Source organism: Bos taurus, chromosome 19 (assembly GCF_002263795.3).
Source record: "Bos taurus isolate L1 Dominette 01449 registration number 42190680 breed Hereford chromosome 19, ARS-UCD2.0, whole genome shotgun sequence".
In the NCBI taxonomy this organism is placed as follows: domain Eukaryota; kingdom Metazoa; phylum Chordata; class Mammalia; order Artiodactyla; family Bovidae; genus Bos; species Bos taurus.
The window spans coordinates 46,543,696-46,561,891 of NC_037346.1; the positions used below are offsets into that span (position 1 = coordinate 46,543,696).

General features: G+C 36.6%; 1 protein-coding gene across 1 annotated transcript in view; it reads left to right on the forward strand.

Moving 5' to 3' along the window:
• The window catches only part of EFCAB13 (EF-hand calcium binding domain 13), a 210,438-nt gene that overhangs the window by 143,780 nt on the left and 48,462 nt on the right, over positions 1-18,196 (forward strand). The window contains exons 26-30 of the mRNA XM_059878370.1: positions 1,754-1,897; positions 2,299-2,370; positions 11,825-11,878; positions 13,605-13,709; positions 17,657-17,710. Coding sequence (XP_059734353.1) covers positions 1,754-1,897; positions 2,299-2,370; positions 11,825-11,878; positions 13,605-13,709; positions 17,657-17,710 — 429 coding nt within the window. The remainder of the gene's footprint in view (positions 1-1,753; positions 1,898-2,298; positions 2,371-11,824; positions 11,879-13,604; positions 13,710-17,656; positions 17,711-18,196) is intronic.

Sequence of the window (18,196 nt, forward strand, 5' to 3'; positions counted from 1 at the left end):
AATGAATCAATTCTTTGTTATCAGGTGACCAAAGTATTGGTGTTTCAGCTGATTTCCTTTAGGATGGACTGGTTGGATCTCCATGCAGTCCAAGGGACTCTAACGAGTCTTTTCCAACACCACAGTTCAAAAGCATCAATTCTTTGGCACTCAGCTTTCTTTATAGTTCAACTCTCATGTCCATACATGACCACTGGAAAAACCATAGCCTTGACTAGACAGACCTTTGTTGGCAAAGTAATGTCTCTGCTTTGTAGTATGCCGTCTAGGTTGGTCACAGCTTTTCTTCCAAGGAGCAAATGTCTTTTAATTTCATGGCTGCAGTCACCATCTGCAGTAATTTTGGAGCCCCCAAAATAAAGTCTGTCACTGTTTCCATTGTTTCCCCATCTATTTGCCATGAAGTTATGAGACCAGATGCCAAGATTTTAGTTTTTTGACTGTTGAGTTTTGAGCGAGCTTTTTCACTCTCCTCTTTCACTTTCATCAAGAGGCTCTTTAGTTCTTCTTTGCTTTCTGCCATAAGGGTGCATATTTATATTTCTCCCAGAAATCTTGATTCCAGCTTGTGCTTCATCTAGCCCAGCATTTCTCATGATGTACTCTGCATATAAGTTTCATAAGCAGGGTGACAATATACAGCCTTGACATACTCCTTTCTCTATTTGGAACCAGTCCGTTGCTCTATGTCTGGTTCTAACTGTCACTTCTTGACTTGCATACAGATTTCTCAGAAGGCAGGTAAGGTGGCTTGGTATTCCCATATCTTGAAGTATTTTCCACAGTTTTCTGTGACCCACACAGTCCAAGGCTTTGGCATAGTCAATAAAGCAGATGTAGATGTTTTTCTGGAACTCTCTTGCCTTTTTTATGATCCAATGGATGTTGGCAAAGCCTTCCTCAGTGATCAATGCAAAGAAATAGAGGAATTACAAAACTAGACAGCATATTAAAAAGCAGAGAGACCACTTTGCTGACAAAGCTCTGTATAGTCAAAGCTATGGTTTTTCCAGTAATCATGTATGGATGTGAGAGTTAGACCTTAAAGAAGGCCGAGTGCTGAAGAAGTGATGGTGATGCTTTCGAATTGTGGTGCTGGAGAAGACTCTTGAGAGTACTTTGGACTGCAAGGAGCTCAAACCAGTCAATCCTAAGGAAATCAACCCTGAATATTCATTGGAAGGACTGATGCTGAAGCTGAAGCTCCAATATTTTGGCCACCTGATATGAAGACCCACCTCATTTGAAAAGACCCTGATGCTGGGAGAGACTGAAGGCAAGAGGAGAGGCGGGAGGCAGAGGATGTGATGGTTAGAAAGCTTTACCAATTCAATGGACATGAATTTGAGCAAACTTGGGGAGATAGTGGAGGACAGAGGAGGCTGTCGTACTGCTGTCCGTGGGGTCAAAAAAAGGTGGACCCAGCTTAGCCACTCAAAACAAATGCTTTAGCCTGAATACCTTCTCTAATGCTAGGTATATTTATCTGTTAAGTAAGGAAAATACTAGTACAAATTTTCCAAAGGTTTTTTGGGATTAAATGTGATGGCATATATAAAGGACTGAGCATTATGTCTAGCAAGCTGAGATTTGTAAGTGCTGATAAGTGGCAGTAGTAATGAAGATAATAGCAATAGCAGCAGTAGTAGTAGCAGCAGCAGCAGCTGGTGGAGTAGTAATCATTAGTCAGTACCTACTAGTGATATTTGAGTGTTTTTAAAAACATCAAACATTGTATTTTTTTTAAATATAGAACTAGAAGGTCCCATGAAAGCTCTGGCCTCCATTAGGAAAAATATGGCCAATCCTGATGACCTAGGTTCCATGATGAAAAATATAGGGGTTCCATTACCCCAAGATGTGATTCAAAGCGCACTGAAGAATGTGACTATCATGGGTAAGTTTATGTAATATGTTTCTAGGATCTTTTATCTTAGCTGACGTGCATCTGTTTGAATTTTTCAAGAATTGTTAAAGGGTTTATCTGCTTCATGGATTATCCAAGGCTTTTATACCTACCACCCAGTTAGTTTCTAATTATTTTCAACAGATCATACCAAGGAAGGATCTATAGAGGATGAGTGTGTGTGTGTGTGTGTGTGCCTGAATGATATGCATTAATCTGTCTTTCTGATTTAATATATATTCAATATGATTGAATATAGGTATGTATTTAACTATATTTCAAGGTCAAATCCATAAATTATTTTTCAGTATAGCGGTTGTACTATAGTTGCCTACCTCTTATCTCTGGTCATTTATCTTTCCCATGTTCCCTGACATGTATGTTTCTTTCAGATGATGGGATGGTGAATTTAGAAGAGTTTATGGGCAATTTGGTCAATTCAGGATTTTCATCTCCACCTGAAAGTGAGTAAGAATTTTCATTTGAATTGAGGTAGATAATGTGTGTATCATGGATCTCTTGGGAGAACCCCAGATAGGCTTTTGAGATGGTCCTCAGCTGCTTTAAAACTGGCAGAATATTCCAGTGTCATTGTTCCACACATGTCATATGTGTAGCACAACTGAAAAGCACCATGAGTTTTAGAAAGAACTAGTTACTTCTGCTGCCTGAGGGCTTCCCTGATGGTTCAGTGGTAAAGAAGCTGCCTGCAATGCAGGAGTTGCCAGAGATACAGGTTCGATCCCTGGGTTGAGAAGATAGCAACCCATTCCAGTACTCTTGCCTGAAAAATCTCATGGACAGAGGAGCCTAGTGGACTATAGTCCAAAACAGTCACAAGGAGTCAGACACAACTAAGAGTCTGAGCACAGCACAGCCTCTGCTGTCTAGTCTGAGCACTAGAATCTTGACTGCAGTTGTCTTGCACTAAGGGCCTATTTTTTTAAAATATAAATTTATTTATTTTAATTGGAGGCTGATTACTTTAAAATATTGTATTGGTTTTGCCATACATCAACATGAATCCACCTCAGGTGTACACGTGTTCCCCATCCTGAACCCGCCTCTCACCTCCCTCCCTGTACCATCCCTCTGGGTCATCCCAGTGCACCAGCCCCAAGCATCCTGTATCATGCATCGAACCTGGACTGGCGATTCGTTTCTTATATAATATTATACACGTTTCAATGCCATTCTCCCAAATCATCCCACCCTCTCCCTTTCCCACAGAGTCCAAAAGACTGGACTCTTTTGCTGTCTCGCATACAGGATTATCATTACCATCTTCCTAAATTCCATATATATGTGTTAGTATACTGTATTGGTGTTTTTCTTTCTGGTTTACTTCACTCTGTATAATAGGCTCCAGTTTCATCCACCTCATTAGAAGTGATTCAAATGTATTCTTTTTAATGGCTGAGTAATATTCCATTGTGTATATGTACCACAGCTTCCTTATCCATTCATCTGCTGATGGACATCTAGGTTGCTTCCATGTCCTGGCTATTATAAACAGTGCTGCGATGAACATTGGGGTACACGTGTCTCTTTCCCTTCTGGTTTCCTCGGTGTGTATGCCCAGCAGTGGGATTGCTGGATCATAAGGCAGTTCTATTTCCAATTTTTTAAGGAATCTCCACACTGTTCTCCATAGTGGCTGTACTAGTTTTCATTTCTACCAACAGTGTAAGAGGGTTTCCTTTTCTCCACACCCTCTCCAGCATTTATTGCTTGTAGACTTTTGGGTCACAGCCATTCTGCCTGGGGTGAAATGGTACCTCATTGTGGTTTTGATTTGCATTTCTCTGATAATGAGTGATGTTGAGCATCTTTTCATGTTTGTTAGCCATCTGTATGTCTTCTTTGGAGAAATGTCTATTTAGTTCTTTGGCCCATTTTTTGATTGGGTCATTTATTTTCCTGGAATTGAGCTGTAGGAGTTGCTTGTATATTTTTGATATTAGTTGTTTGTCAGTTCCTTCATTTGCTATTATTTTCTCCCATTCTGAAGGCTGTCTTTTCACCTTGCTAATAGTTTCCTTTGTTGTGCAGAAGCTTTTAATTTTAATTAGGTCCCATTTGTTTATTTTTGCTTTTATTTCCAGTATTCTGGGAGGTGGGTCATAGAGGGTACTGCTGTGATTTATGTCGGAGAGTGTTTTGCCTATGTTCTCCTCTAGGAGTTTTATAGTTTCTGGTCTTACGTTGAGATGTTTAATCCATTTTGAGTTTATTTTTGTGTATGGTGTTAGAAAGTGTTCTAGTTTCATTCTTTTACAAGTGGTTGACCAGATTTCCCAGCACCACTTGTTAAAGAGATTGTCTTTTCTCCATTGTATATTCTTGCCTCCTTTGTCAAAGAAAAGGTGTCCATATGTGTGTGGATTTATCTCTGGGCTTTCTATTTTGTTCCATTGATCTATGTTTCTGTCTTTGTGCCAGTACCATACCGTCTTGATAACTGTGGCTTTGTAGTAGAGCCTGAAGTCAGGCAGGTTGATTCCTACAGTTCCATTCTTCTTTCTCAAGATTGCTTTGGCTACTGCAGGTTTTTTGTATTTCCATCCAAATTGTGAAATTATTTGTTCTAGCTCTGTGAAGAATACCGTTGGTAGCTTGATAGGGATTGCACTGAATCTATAGATTGCTTTGGGTAGTATACTCATTTTCACTATATTGATTCTTTTGATCTATGAACATGGTATATTTCTCCATCTATTAGTGTCCTCTTTTGATTTCTTTCATCAGTGTTTTATAGTTTTCTATATATAGGTCTTTAGTTTCTTTAGGTAGACATATTCCTAAGTATTTTATTCTTTTTGTTGCAATGGTGAATGAAATTGTTTCCTTAATTTATCTTTCTATTTTCTCATTATTAGTGTATAGGAATGCAAGTGATTTCTGTGTGTTGATTTTATATCCTGCAACTTTACTATATTCATTGATTACCTCTAGTAATTTTCTGGTGGAGTCTTTAGGGTTTTCTATGTAGAGGATCATGTCATCTACAAACAGTGAGAGTTTTACTTCTTCTTTTCCAATTTGGATTCCTTTTATTTCTTTTTCTGCTCTGATTGCTGTGGCCAAAACTTCCAAAACTATGTTGAATAGTAGTGGTGAAAATGGGCACCCTTGTCTTGTTCCTGACTTTAGGGGAAATGTTTTCAATTTTTCACCATTGAGGATAATGTTTGCTGTGGGTTTGTCATATATAGCTCTTATTATGTTGAGGTATGTTCCTTATATTCCTCCTTTCTGGAGAGTTTTTATCATAAATGGATGTTGAATTTTGTCAAAGGCTTTCTCTGCATCTATTGAGATAATCATATGGCTTTTATTTTTTAATTTGTTAATGTGGTATATTACATTGATTGATTTGCAGATATTGAAGAATCCTTGCATCCCTGGGATAAAGCCCACTTAGTCATGGTGAACTAGTGTCTATATATATATATATATATATATATATATATATATATATATGTATGTATGTAAAGAGCTTCCCAGGTGGCTCTAGTGGTAAAGAACCTGCCTGCCAATGCAGGAGATGTAAGAAACACGGGTTTGATCCCTGGCTTGGGAAGATCCCCTGTAGGAGGCCATGGCAACCTGCTCCAGTATTCTTGCCTAGAGAATCCCATGGGCAGAGGAGCCTGGCAGGCTACAGTCCATAGGGTCACACAGAGTTGGACATGACTGAAGCAACTTAGCGTGCATGTATGTACAAGAAGTCAATGAGTTGCTGCTCTAATAAAATGGTGGCTCATAATAGCTAAGAATTGTAGTCTTTGATGAGGAAGAAATAGGTATTTCTTGTGATTTATTTTTAATTTGCTCATTTATTTATACAACAAACATTTAGTAAGGACCTTGTATGTGCCAGATAAAGACAAATTAGGTCTGTTCATGCCAGTAAGGAATTTATAGTTTCTTTGGGGACAGGAGACAAATATGAAGAAAAAAATGCAAATTAAAGTTCTAAAAGGTCTACATTATTGAGAATAAATAGACAACATTTGCTATGAAGGAGGAGATGACAACCAATCCTGGTACTCTTGCTAAGAAAATCCAATGGACAGAGGAGCCTGGCTGGCTATAGTCCATAGGGTTGTAAAAGAGGCAAATGTGAATCAACGACTGAGCACACACACAGATAATATTTGGGAAAGGATGAAAAGATGGAAGGAGGAAGGGAATAATGGTTGCTTTCAGACAACTGTATCTGTTGTGGTAGTTTAGGAAAAAAAGAGCTGATGTAAAGGAGGCAAGGTTGTGTTACAGAGGACCTGGACTTTATCCTACAGGTAATACTGCAGGGGGAGCCACTGCATTTTTTCTTATTTGAGAGTAGTATCATGTTTTGTTTTCTACTCCCAAAAGTTACTGGGCTAAAGACTATAGAAAATAACTCAAAAGCTATCTTAAATTCTAAAACGTATTTTTTCACATATTGGTCACTTTTAGGTACCATAAAAATAGCTATATTGTATTCCAGTTGGCTTCCCTCATAGCTCAGTCATTATAGAATTTGCCTGCAATGAAGGAGACAGCGTTTGATTCCCGGATGGGGAAGATCCCCTGGGTATTCCATTTGAGAAAGCAAATAATTTTTGAAAGATTTTTATCACTTCAAATATTATTCCTTTTTATGACTTCCCGTATCAATTATTGCTTCTGTTTAAAACTTTGTATCTATCTTACAGCTGATGAAAAGATAAATCAGCTCAAATTGATGAATACTGTGAATACTCTTAAAGGTGAGTGAGTAATAAAAAGACAAAGAACTCAAATCTTAAACCTTTGCGATAATATTTTAGTGAAGTGTATTAAGGTTTTGTTTATGCATATTCACAATAAAAAATCTTGGAGAATACGAGGGAAGCATAGAGAGGGACAAAAAAATAAAAATCACCCTCAGTTTACAATCAAAGACAAAGATAACCATCTTTTGGTATCAGTTCTGGCAACCCACTCTAGTATTCTTGCCTGGAGAATCCCATGGACTGTAGCCTGCCAGCCTCCTCTGTCCACGGTGTTGCAAGAGTCAGACACGACTTAGCAACTAAACCACCTAAACCACAGTTCAGTTCAGTTGCTCAGTTGTGTCTGACTCTTTGCAATCCCATGGACTGCAGCATGCCAGGCCTCCCTGTCCATTACCAACTCCTGAAGCTTGCTCAAACACATGCCCATCAAGTCAGTGATGCCATCCAACCATCTTATCCTCTGTCGTCCCCTTCTCCTCCTGCCTTTAATCTTTCCCAGCATCAGGATCTTTCTAATGAGTCAGGTCTTTGCAACAGGTGGCCAAAGTATTGGAGCTTCAGCATCAGCATCAGTCCTTCCAATGAATATTCAGGACTGATTTCCTTTAGGATTAACTGGTTTTATCTTGCTGTCCAAGGGACTCTCGAGAGTCTTCTCCAGCACAACAGTTCAAAAGCATCAATTCTTTGGCACTGAACCTTCTTTTTAGTCCAACTCTCACATCCATACATGAGTACTGGAAAAAATAACTTGCATTGAATTTTTTGGCTTTGACTTTTATTCATATTATTTCATGAATAGTAAAATGTGAATCATATTTTATTGATTGATAGATAATTTACATCTATTAATACTGAATTTTATGGACAGAGAGTCTTTATTATTGTAACAGTGAACAGTTTAAATATTTCTTTATATATATATATATATATGTATTTTCTAAATAATGTAATTTACTCTGGTTTTCTTAAAGTGGTCATGTTCTTGACCTGCATGGAAACAATGATGTTATAAATCTGCAATAAATAAATCAAATTACTTCAGTGAATAAATAACTAGTTAAAAATCTAGAAGAGTGGGATGAAGTAGAAAGAAACAAATCCTGCTCCTAGTATAGGTGGTAACTAGTGGCAAAAATAATTGAATTATTGGGAAGATTTCAAATCTTCTCTGCTTTTTTAGAGATAAATACAAATCCTTATTGCACAAATGGAAAAACTTTGGTGTGTATGAGAATGACTTCTCTCATTGCCAAAGATAATAGCATAGTACTATTGTTCCTATCAAGCATAGGTTTAATTTCAAAATTGTAGTTTGTGTTATTTACATTTATGATATAAAAAATTGTGTCTCTCTGTGGAAATAAGATGTATTTAACAATTTGAACTATGTAACCACACAGACCTGTGTTCAAATACTGGCTCTGCAAGCTACTAGCTGTGCAATTCTAGGCAGGTAACACTTCTCTCAGCCTCAGTCACACCATTTGTGAAACTGAAATATACCTAACATGTTATTTTGAGGATAGACTGAAATGGTGCAAATATAGCATATAAAAATAATTATTATCTACTTGGTGAAATTTAGTGGGCAGTTACCAACTTTGCATTTTTAAAATTTGGTTTAAGCTTGTCATCACAGGTGTAACTGGTTGTTATATAAGGATTAATGATATCAGATTTTATTTTGATTTTGTTATTTATATTAATTTTGGAACAAACTTTATTCCACATGTTTTTTACAATGAGACTGAGAAGCACAAAGTACAGAAATAGTGTCCTTATCCCAGACATGATATATGTATGAAATATATATTTATGTAAAATATGTATTAAATTTGTTGTTGTTCATTTGCTCAGTTGTGTCTGACTCTTTGTGACCCCATGGACTACAGCAATCCAGGCTTCCCTGTCCTTCACTATCTCCTGGAGTTTGCTCAAACTCATGTCTGTTGAGTCTCTGATGCCATCCAACCATCTCATCCTCTGTTGCCCTCTTCTCCTCCTGCTCTCAATCTTTCCCAGCATCAGGGTCTTTTCCAATGAGTTGACTCTTTACAATAGGTGGTCAAAGCACTGGAGCTTCAGATTCAGCATCAGTCTGTTCAGTTAATATTCAGGGTCATTTTCCTTTAGGATTGACTAGTTTGGTCTCCTTGCTGTCCAAAGGACTCTCAAGAGTCTTCTCCAGCACCACAATTTGAAAGCATCAATTCTTCAGCACTCAATCTTCTTTATGGTCCAACTTTCACATCCATACATGACTATGGAAAAACCATAGCTTTGACTATATGGACCTTTGTTGGCAAAGTGATGTCTCTTCTCTGCTTTTTAATATGCTGTCTAGTATCATCATAGCTTTTCTTCCAAGGAGCAAGTGACTTTTAATTTCATGGCTGCAGTCATCATCCACAGTGATTTTGGAGCCCAGTAAAGTCTGTCACTGTTTCCTTTTGTTCCCCAGCTATTTGCCATGAAGTGATAGGACTGGATGTCACGATCTTAGATTTTGAAAGTTGAGTTTTAAGTCAGTTTTTTCAATCTGCTCTTTCACCTTCATCATTATGTAAAATAATCCAATATTTATATATACTTATATAATATATAAATTATATATAATGCACAAACATACATATATATATGTAGTGTGTATATGCATGTTTACAGGTGTATGTGAGAGTTTGTGTACATATGTGTGTGTGTGTGTATTGTGTATGTTTAATTTATCTCATCTTTCTTAAGAAGGGAAAGTTAATACTCCAAAGTTAAGCAATGTTCTGGAGAAGATGGAAGTGGAGCTCACAAATAAGGAATTTCAGAATCCATCAGAACACTTACCAGTTGATAGTAAGCATTTCTGTCTTTACTGATATTTTCAGAGAAAGTTAAATATTTGTATGAGGATTCATTAACTACCTTTATTTTGCCATATTGGGGTTTAAATCTTAATTGTACTTAAACATTGTCTTCTCTTGTAAGTCTTACTTGTCACCAGCAGGCGTAAGGAATATCTGAGAATGATTCAGCTGTCAGTGACATGCTTGTGACTTAGCTTAGGAAAAGAAAACAGACAAAGGTAAATAAGAACATAGATGAGTAGAAGTAGAAGAAAAGAGGAGGTCTGAAAGTAAAATAGCAAGAAATGGAGGAGGGGAGAAAAAGGTTAGGCAATTGGAATTTCAGTAGTTCCTGGGCTGCAAATGTGAAGTGAATTGAAGCCACGCAGTCATGTCCAACTCTTTGTGAACCCATGGACTATAGACTGCCAGGCTCCTCTGTCCATGGAATTCTCCAGGCAAGAATACTGGAGTGGGTTGCCATTCCCTTCTCTAGGCCAACCCAGGGATTGAACCTTCAGGCAGATTTTTTACCATCTGAGCAGACAGGGTCTGGAAAATGGGGTTAGGCTTAAGGGCCCATGGGTGTGATATGACTTATTCCATCACTGCAATGTCCTGATTCTGAGTCAAACCTTTATTTTATATTTTTGGAGTATAATATCAGAGTTGATATGTAAAGTACTTTATTGTGAAATGTGTTTCTTTTTTATAGCTAGTGAGAAGATAGATCTAAATACACTTCTGGATGAAATTAAGGTTCTTACAGATGAGTGCAAAATTCTGACTAGAATAAAAAATCTTAATTCTTATTAATGAGCTGTTCACAATATAGAATCTGCAGTTCTTTGGTTATCTGAATTTTAATAATAGCAGCCATTGCATTCTTTGTACAAGATTTAACTAAGCTGAAGTTTTATGGATGATGCGTTTTGAAGTTGCCACTTTTTGAAAAAAAAAAAAGTATATTGTCTCCATAGAATTTGATCAATAGAAACTAACCCAAAATTCAATGAAGAAGGAAAGTTTGCATTTATTAGTCAAAGTCAGTGTTTATATTTCTGGCCCCAAGGAGAAGTTCTTGTAGAAAATATAGGAGAATAATTTTGTGACCTTAGGAGAGACAGAGATTTCTTAGATGACAGAGTTATAAGCATGAAATTAAAAATTAATGGATATCATCAAAATTAGAAACTTCTCTTTGTGAAAGACACAGTTAAGAAAGTGAAAAGGCAAGATATAGACTGAAAGAAAATATTTGTAAAACATGGATGACAAAGGACTAATATCAACAATATCAAGAACTCTTACAACTCAGTAATAAAAAGACAAATCAATAAAATTTGGTTTATCTGTTCAATTTGAACAGATATTTCACACAAGAAAATATTTAAATGGCTAATGATCACAGGAAGGAATACTGAGGATTATTAGTCATCAGAGAAATGCAATTTAAGTCATTATTAGGCACCACACTAAAGATCCATTAGAATAGGAAAAAATTAAAAGATGGACAGTACCAAGCATTGACAAGATTTGGAGCATACAATTTCTAGACGGTATACTAACCACAGTGGAGATCGTATGTCAGTATGTCTCATAAAGTTGAACATAAATTTACCATAAGACCCAGCAACTTCACTCCTAGTTATTTTTCCAGGAGAAATTAATACATATGTATTAAATGTTTGTGCATGAATATTCAAAGCAACTTTATTCAGTCCATCAACCCATGTAGGGATAAACAAGTGGGGTATATTCATAACAATGAAATGCTGCTCAACAAATGAACAATTTACTGATTCAAAACATGCTGGATGAGCCTCCAAAACATTATCTAAATGAAAGAAGACACTCACAAAATAATACCTAGTGTATGATGCTATTTTATGAAATTCTGGAAAAGTAAATCTAATAACAGAAAGCAACCTGGTGACTGCTTGGGTTTATGTTTTAGAGTGATTGACTTCAAAAAGGATTTATATTTTAGAGGGAGGATAGAAAGAATGAGTGGACTTGAAGTTAGTAAGCCATCATATTACTAATGTAAATTAAAAATGTCCTGTTTATCTCTGTAGCCCTGCTGCTTGGCAGAGTGTCTTCACTGTTGAGTTGTTGAATGAATAAATGAATAAAGAATTGTTGTCTTAAAACAATAAATAAATGAAAAGTGTTCTAATTATTCCACTTTGATTTCATTTGGAAAGTCTATTGTGCAAAATTCTAAAACAAAATTTAACCTTCAAAAGTTTTTTATTCAATGTTGGAACCTTCCACAGTGTTCATAAATTATAAATATTTATCTTTTATTATAGCTGAGAGAAAAATAAATCAGATGAGCCCAACAGATACCATGGAGGCTCTTAAAGGTAAGATGAAAAGGCAGCAAAACAGATCCTTTTGCTTTGATTCTTATACGGTTTCCTAGTAATTAGGTTGCCACCCTCTATATATTAATTATTTTTATTAGTTACTTAGATTTATCAGTTAATATACCATGATAAACTATTTTGTATCTTGCTTTGTTGTTCAGTCACTGAATGGTGTCTGACTCTTTACGACCCCATGGATTACAGCACTCCAGGCTTCCCTGTGCTTCACTATAGAATTCCAGTTTTGATAAGTGAGGAGAAAATCAAGCTCTGGATCTAAGCAGCAAAGAGTGAAGTAGAGAACTCAGGATTATCAGCAATGGAGACTTTCTTTCTAGATAGTCTGGACAACAAAAGTGAAGTTGCTCAATCGTGTCCGACTCTTTGCAACCCCATGGACTGTAGCTTATCAGGCTCCTCCATCCGGGATTTTCCAGGCAAGAGTACTAGAGTGAGTTGTCATTTCCTTCTCCAGAGGATTTTCCCGACCCAAGGATCGAACTCGGGTCTCCCGCATTGTAGGCAGACGCTTTACCGTCTGAGCCACCAGGGAAGTTCATAGGAGAAAGGAAATATGAAAAAGAAAAATACATTAGTACAGTTTAAAATCTTTTACCTGTGCAATATATTTCAACATGACAGAATGTTGCTTCAAGGGTGAAAAGACTTTGACCTAGCTTTCATATTTTTATGGAGATGGATATTCCTAATCTATAAGGAAAATCAGAAAAGTGCTTCTTTATGAAACTTAAACCATCTCATGAGTTCCATTTCTCTGTGAGTATAATTTTGCCTTATCTTTAGCTAATAGCAAAGGTGCATCATAGTGAAATCTTAGCTGGTTTTGAAATCTTTCAAAGGTAAGATGGATGATACATTAACTCTCAAATTGTCTCCTAGTATCTTATTTCCTAATCATTTGATAAGGATTTCTGCTACTCTCCAATGTATGGATCCAATATAATTTAAATTATTTTATCTTGGCAGATATTTTCTATTTTTGGTTTACTTACCTTGGCCATATTGATATGAATTTTAATAAACTTTCCTAAAGAAGAGATAGAATTTATTGCTTGAGGTTAGTTATGAAATGCAGAACAAAAGAATAGTCATTTAGTGATTTTGGTGAGCATAGGCAGTGAATCCAGTTAGAGTTAAAAAGGGAAACCAACCCTACTTTTGTCACAGAGGTAGTTATTAAAATGTGTCAAGCACCTCTGTATGGCTGACAGAGTTCTAAGTATTTTCATATATGTTACTTTATACTCACAGAAGCTCTATGGGACAGACAGGATCACCTTCACCTCATATACCAGAAAACTGGGACTCCCAAGAAGTTGTGTTATTTACCTACATTCTAGTGGGTAATAAATAGTAGAGAACAATATTCAAACCCATGTGTTCTTACTTCAACCATAGTAATTTTCTCATTTCACTAGAACTGCCTATTTCTTTCATAAGAATAATACACTGAAAACTGTATAATATTAAGAATAATGCACTGTTCTTTTAGAAATTTATGGTGTGTATGTTTATTCCTCCAAAAAGGTTTAAAGGAAGTGAGCTTAATTCTAACCATATTGAATGTCTGTATAAATTTATATAGGTTCCAGGGGTCTTGAATATTCCTCTCCTCCCCCCCAAAATCGATAATACATAGGCAAAATAACTGAAACGTTTTAGAATTAGTAAGAATTTTCATATTTATCTCTCTTTCCTTAAGGAGAGATGGTAAATATCAGAGACCTGGACAGCATACTAGGAAACATGCACATTGAACTCACCAAAGAAGAACTTGGAGAGCTGAGAAGAAACCTTCCCATTAATGGTAACTCATTTTAGATACAAAGCATCCCTCAGGAAAGCTTGATCTTGAGGTTTATGTATGAGTATTTCTGAGACCAGATTCATTTTATGATGATAAAAAAAACCTTGCAAAAGTTGTCTAGATTAATTCCAAGATCATCTTTCATATCTGTGAATATGTTCAGGGAGCAAAATTAAAAGGTGGAAAAGGAAATGGAAGACTGAAATTGTACATCCTTTCCACATTTCCCATTCACTTCTGTATTTTGACTTAACTCCTTAATTCTGACTGTAGCTCCTTAATATTACTGAAACTTCTCTAAAGACATAAGTTGCTTACTATTTGTCAGTTACATTAGACTTTATCCAGTCTGCTTTTATTGGAGCTTTCTAATGTCTTTGATATTGATGATAATTCTGACCTTGAAATTATGTTCTTTTGGCTTCTGTATTATTCCTCCCAACCTGAATCTTCCCATTCCTCTTCGATTTTCATTTTATATACTCTCTGGATAATCTCATCATTATCCATGGTTTTACTTGTCCCCAACTTGCTTTATGACTTTCACATCTCATTTCTACGCAGACTCTCTCCTGGGCTTCAAAATGGTATGTCCAAATGCCTGTTAAACATTTCCCCCTTGGATACTGCACAGGAGGCTTTTTTCCCCTCAACTTAGTTAAAATTGAATTCGCTATTTTCTGTTCAGTCTTCTAGTCCTGTGTTCTCTCTCATTTGAGTTATCAGTGTCACTGTCTAGTCACCTAAGCTAGATATATGGTATTCATTTTTTTATTCTCCAATGTTTCCAATCTGTCACATAATCTCGCATTTTACATCTATCTGTTCAGTTCAGTTCAGTCACTCAGTTGTGTCTGACTCTTTCCGACCCCATGAATCGCAGAACGCCAGGCCTCCCTTTCCATCACCGACTCCCAGAGTTCACTCAAACTCATGTCCATCGAGTCAGTGATGCCATCCAACCATCTCATCCTCTGTCGTCCCCTTCTCCTCCTGCCCCCAATCCCTCCCAGCATCAGAGTCTTTTCCAATGAGTCAACTCTTGGCATGAGGTGGCCAAAGTATTGGAGTTTCAGCTTTAGCATCAGTCCCTCCAATGAACACTCAGGACTGATTTCCTTTAGGATGGACTGGTTGGACCTCCTTATAGTCCAAGGGACTCTCAAGAGTCTTCTCCAACACCACAGTTCAAAAGCATCAATTTTTCGGCACTCAGCTTTCTTCACAGTCCAACTCTCACATCCATACATGACCACTGGAAAAACCATAGACAAGTAATGTCTCTGCTTTTGAATATGCTGTCTAGGTTGGTCATAACTTTCCTTCCAAGGAGTAAGTGTCTTTTAATTTCATGCCTGCAGTCACCATCTGCAGTGATTTTGGAGCCCAAAAAAACAAAGTCTGACACTGTTTCCACTGTTTCACCATCTACTTCCCATGAAGTGATGGGACCAGATGCCATGATCTTAGTTTTCTGAATGTTGAGCTTTAAGCCAACTTTTTCACTCTCCTCTTTCACTTTCAGCAAGAGGCTTTTTAGTTCCTTTTCACTTTCTGCCATAAGGGTGGTGTCATCTGCATATCTGAGGTTATTGATATTTCTCCCGGCAATCTTGATTCCAGCTTGTGCTTCTTCCAGCCCAGCGTTTCTCATGATGTACTCTGAGTATAAGTTAAATAAGCAAGGTGACAATATACAGCCTTGATGTACTCCTTTTCCTATTTGGAACCAATCTGTTGTTCCATGTCCAGTTCTAACTGTTGCTTCCTGACCTGCATATAGGTTTCTCAAGAGGCAGGTCAGGTGGTCTGGTGTTTCCATCTCTTTCAGAATTTTCCATAGTTTATTGCGATCCACACAGTCAAAGGCTTTGGCATAGTCAATAAAGCAGAAATAGATGCTTTTCTGGAACTCTCTTGCTTTTTTGATGATCCAGTGGATGTTGGAATTTGATCTCTAGTTCCTTTGCCTTTTCTAAAACCAGCTTGAACACCTGGAAGTTCACGGTTTACGTATTGCTGAAGCCTGGCTTGGAGAATTTTGAGCATTACTTTACTAGCATGTGAGATGAGTGCAATTGTGTGGTACTTTGAGCATTCTTTGGCATTGCCTTTCTTTGGGATTGGAATGAAAACTGACCTTTCCCAGTCCTGTGGCCACTGCTGAGTTTTCCAAATTTGCTGGCATATTGAGTGTAGCACTTTCACAGCATCATTCAGGATTTGAAATAGCTCCACTGGAATTCCATCACCTCCACTAGCTTTGTTCATAGTGATGCTTTCTAAGGCCACTTGACTTCACATTCCAGGATGTCTGGCTCTAGGTGAGTGATCACACCATCGTGATTATCTGGGTCGTGAAGCTCTTTTTTGTACAGTTCTGTGTATTCTTACACCTCTTCTTAATATCTTCTGCTTCTGTTAGGTCCATACCATAAACCTAAATTTCAAAAATACCATACATAGATGAATAGATGGATGGTTATGTGACAAACCAAGTATAGTAAAATGTTAATAGCAGAATCTAGGTGGTGAACATTCATTGCACAGTTTTTTCAACTGTGCTGTATGTTTAGAAATTTTCATAACAAAATGCTGAAAAAATTCCGTATTTAATTTCTTCAACATGTCTCTGTTCTCGCTACCATGGCCATATTTTAGGTCCTTTTTTTTTTTTCTGATTTCGCATACTACAGTGGCTTCCAAAATGTAGCCTTCACAGTGATCCATATAAAATGCAAATATAATGATATTATGCCTCAATTTAAAATCATTTATTGGTTTTCAGTAATGTACTAGGAAATGTCTCACGTGCCTTCATATGGTAAACAAGTAAGTAACTTCATGATTTGGGCCCTGCTTATCTGTCTAGTCTGGAAAATCCCATGGACTGCGGAGCCTGGTAGGCTACTGTCCATGGGGTCGCAGAGTCAGACACGACTGAGCAATTTCACTTCACTTTTACTTATCTGGTCTAGTATTTTACCCTCAAACGTTGAACTTTTATTCCAGACAGACATATATCATGTTTTTCATCACAATTTTGCTTTGTTAATGTATTCCCCAGTATTCAGAGGGCCTCTTTTCCCCCTTTTTCTGACTAACTCCTCCTCCTTGCATATTAGAGTTGAGAGCCACCTTTTCCAAAAAGCTTTTCCTTAATTGCCCAGGATGTATTAAATACCTCATCTCTGTTTTCATAATCACTGTACATATATTTTTTCATTGTTCTTGCTACACTGTATTGTAATAATATGTTTATATTTATTTGCTATCTGGTAACTTTAATGTGAGCTTTAGGAAAAGAAGTACTATTTACCTTCAGAAAAGGGCTTACCATTCATCTTTCTATAGCCAGTACTTAGCAGAGTACCTGACATATAAATTGGCATTCCATAAAAGTTGATTGAGAGATGGACGAATAATTCAGTAAATGACTGGATAAATAACTGAGTAAAATGACTAAATGATTCCTAAAGAAAACAAATAACTGCTTTTGGTTAGGTCATGAATATTTACCTCTAGTATAGTGTTACCATTTGTCAGCAGCAATTCTGAGTGACAAGAGAGATCAGTTAGGAATAGACTGGAGATAAAAATACGAACTTTTTTTGACCAGCAGTCCATGCTTACAATTTATAGCATTACCAGAGTTTAGAATCTTCAGGGAATAAACTTGCATGGCTGGTATTCCTGTCATGCTTATAAGGTTATTTGCCTAGTGAAAGCATATTTTACTCTGGGCTGAACTTTATAGTCCAAGGGTCAAGGGCCAGCTTACTAAGATAGAATCAATCTCTGAAAACTAAGAAGTATGCATTAAAATGAACCCAGTGGATAATGTGAATTTTGGAGTAACAAAATTTAGCTAGCTTCTGGAATATTATTTGCAAATCTTTTTTTATGAATTTGCTTTCTATATCAGTTATGCCTTACTTATTTAATAGCTCAAGGGAAGACTGATCTGAAAACGCTGATGGATACAGTACAAGTTATTACAGGTTAGTGAGATGTTACTATAAATTTAAGATACTAATTCTTGACAGGAAACTATATTTTTTCTATGACAAATATTTTGCTGAAGTATGATGTGTGTAATTACTGTTTTATAAAATCATATTTATCTAGCTTAAGAATTATTGCAAAATGAACTTATCCGTGTCACCCTGAATCAAGAAATAAATAGATCAATAATCCAGAAGATCCCCTATAGCCACTTCCTTCATACTTTCTACTTTGATACTTTCTAGAGGTTATTAAATCCTTTATTCTAGGATCACAGGTTAGTTTCATCTGTATTTGAACTTTAGATGGAACTATATGATTTATATTCTACTATATTTATTTCTATATCTATTTCACTGCCTTCTTTCATTCAGCATTATAGTAAATGTTTTTCTCTGAGATTTATCCATATTGTTGCATGTGGCAGTGGTTTGTACTTTTCACTGCTGTAGTTATAAAATGCACTAAATTACAAGCAAGTA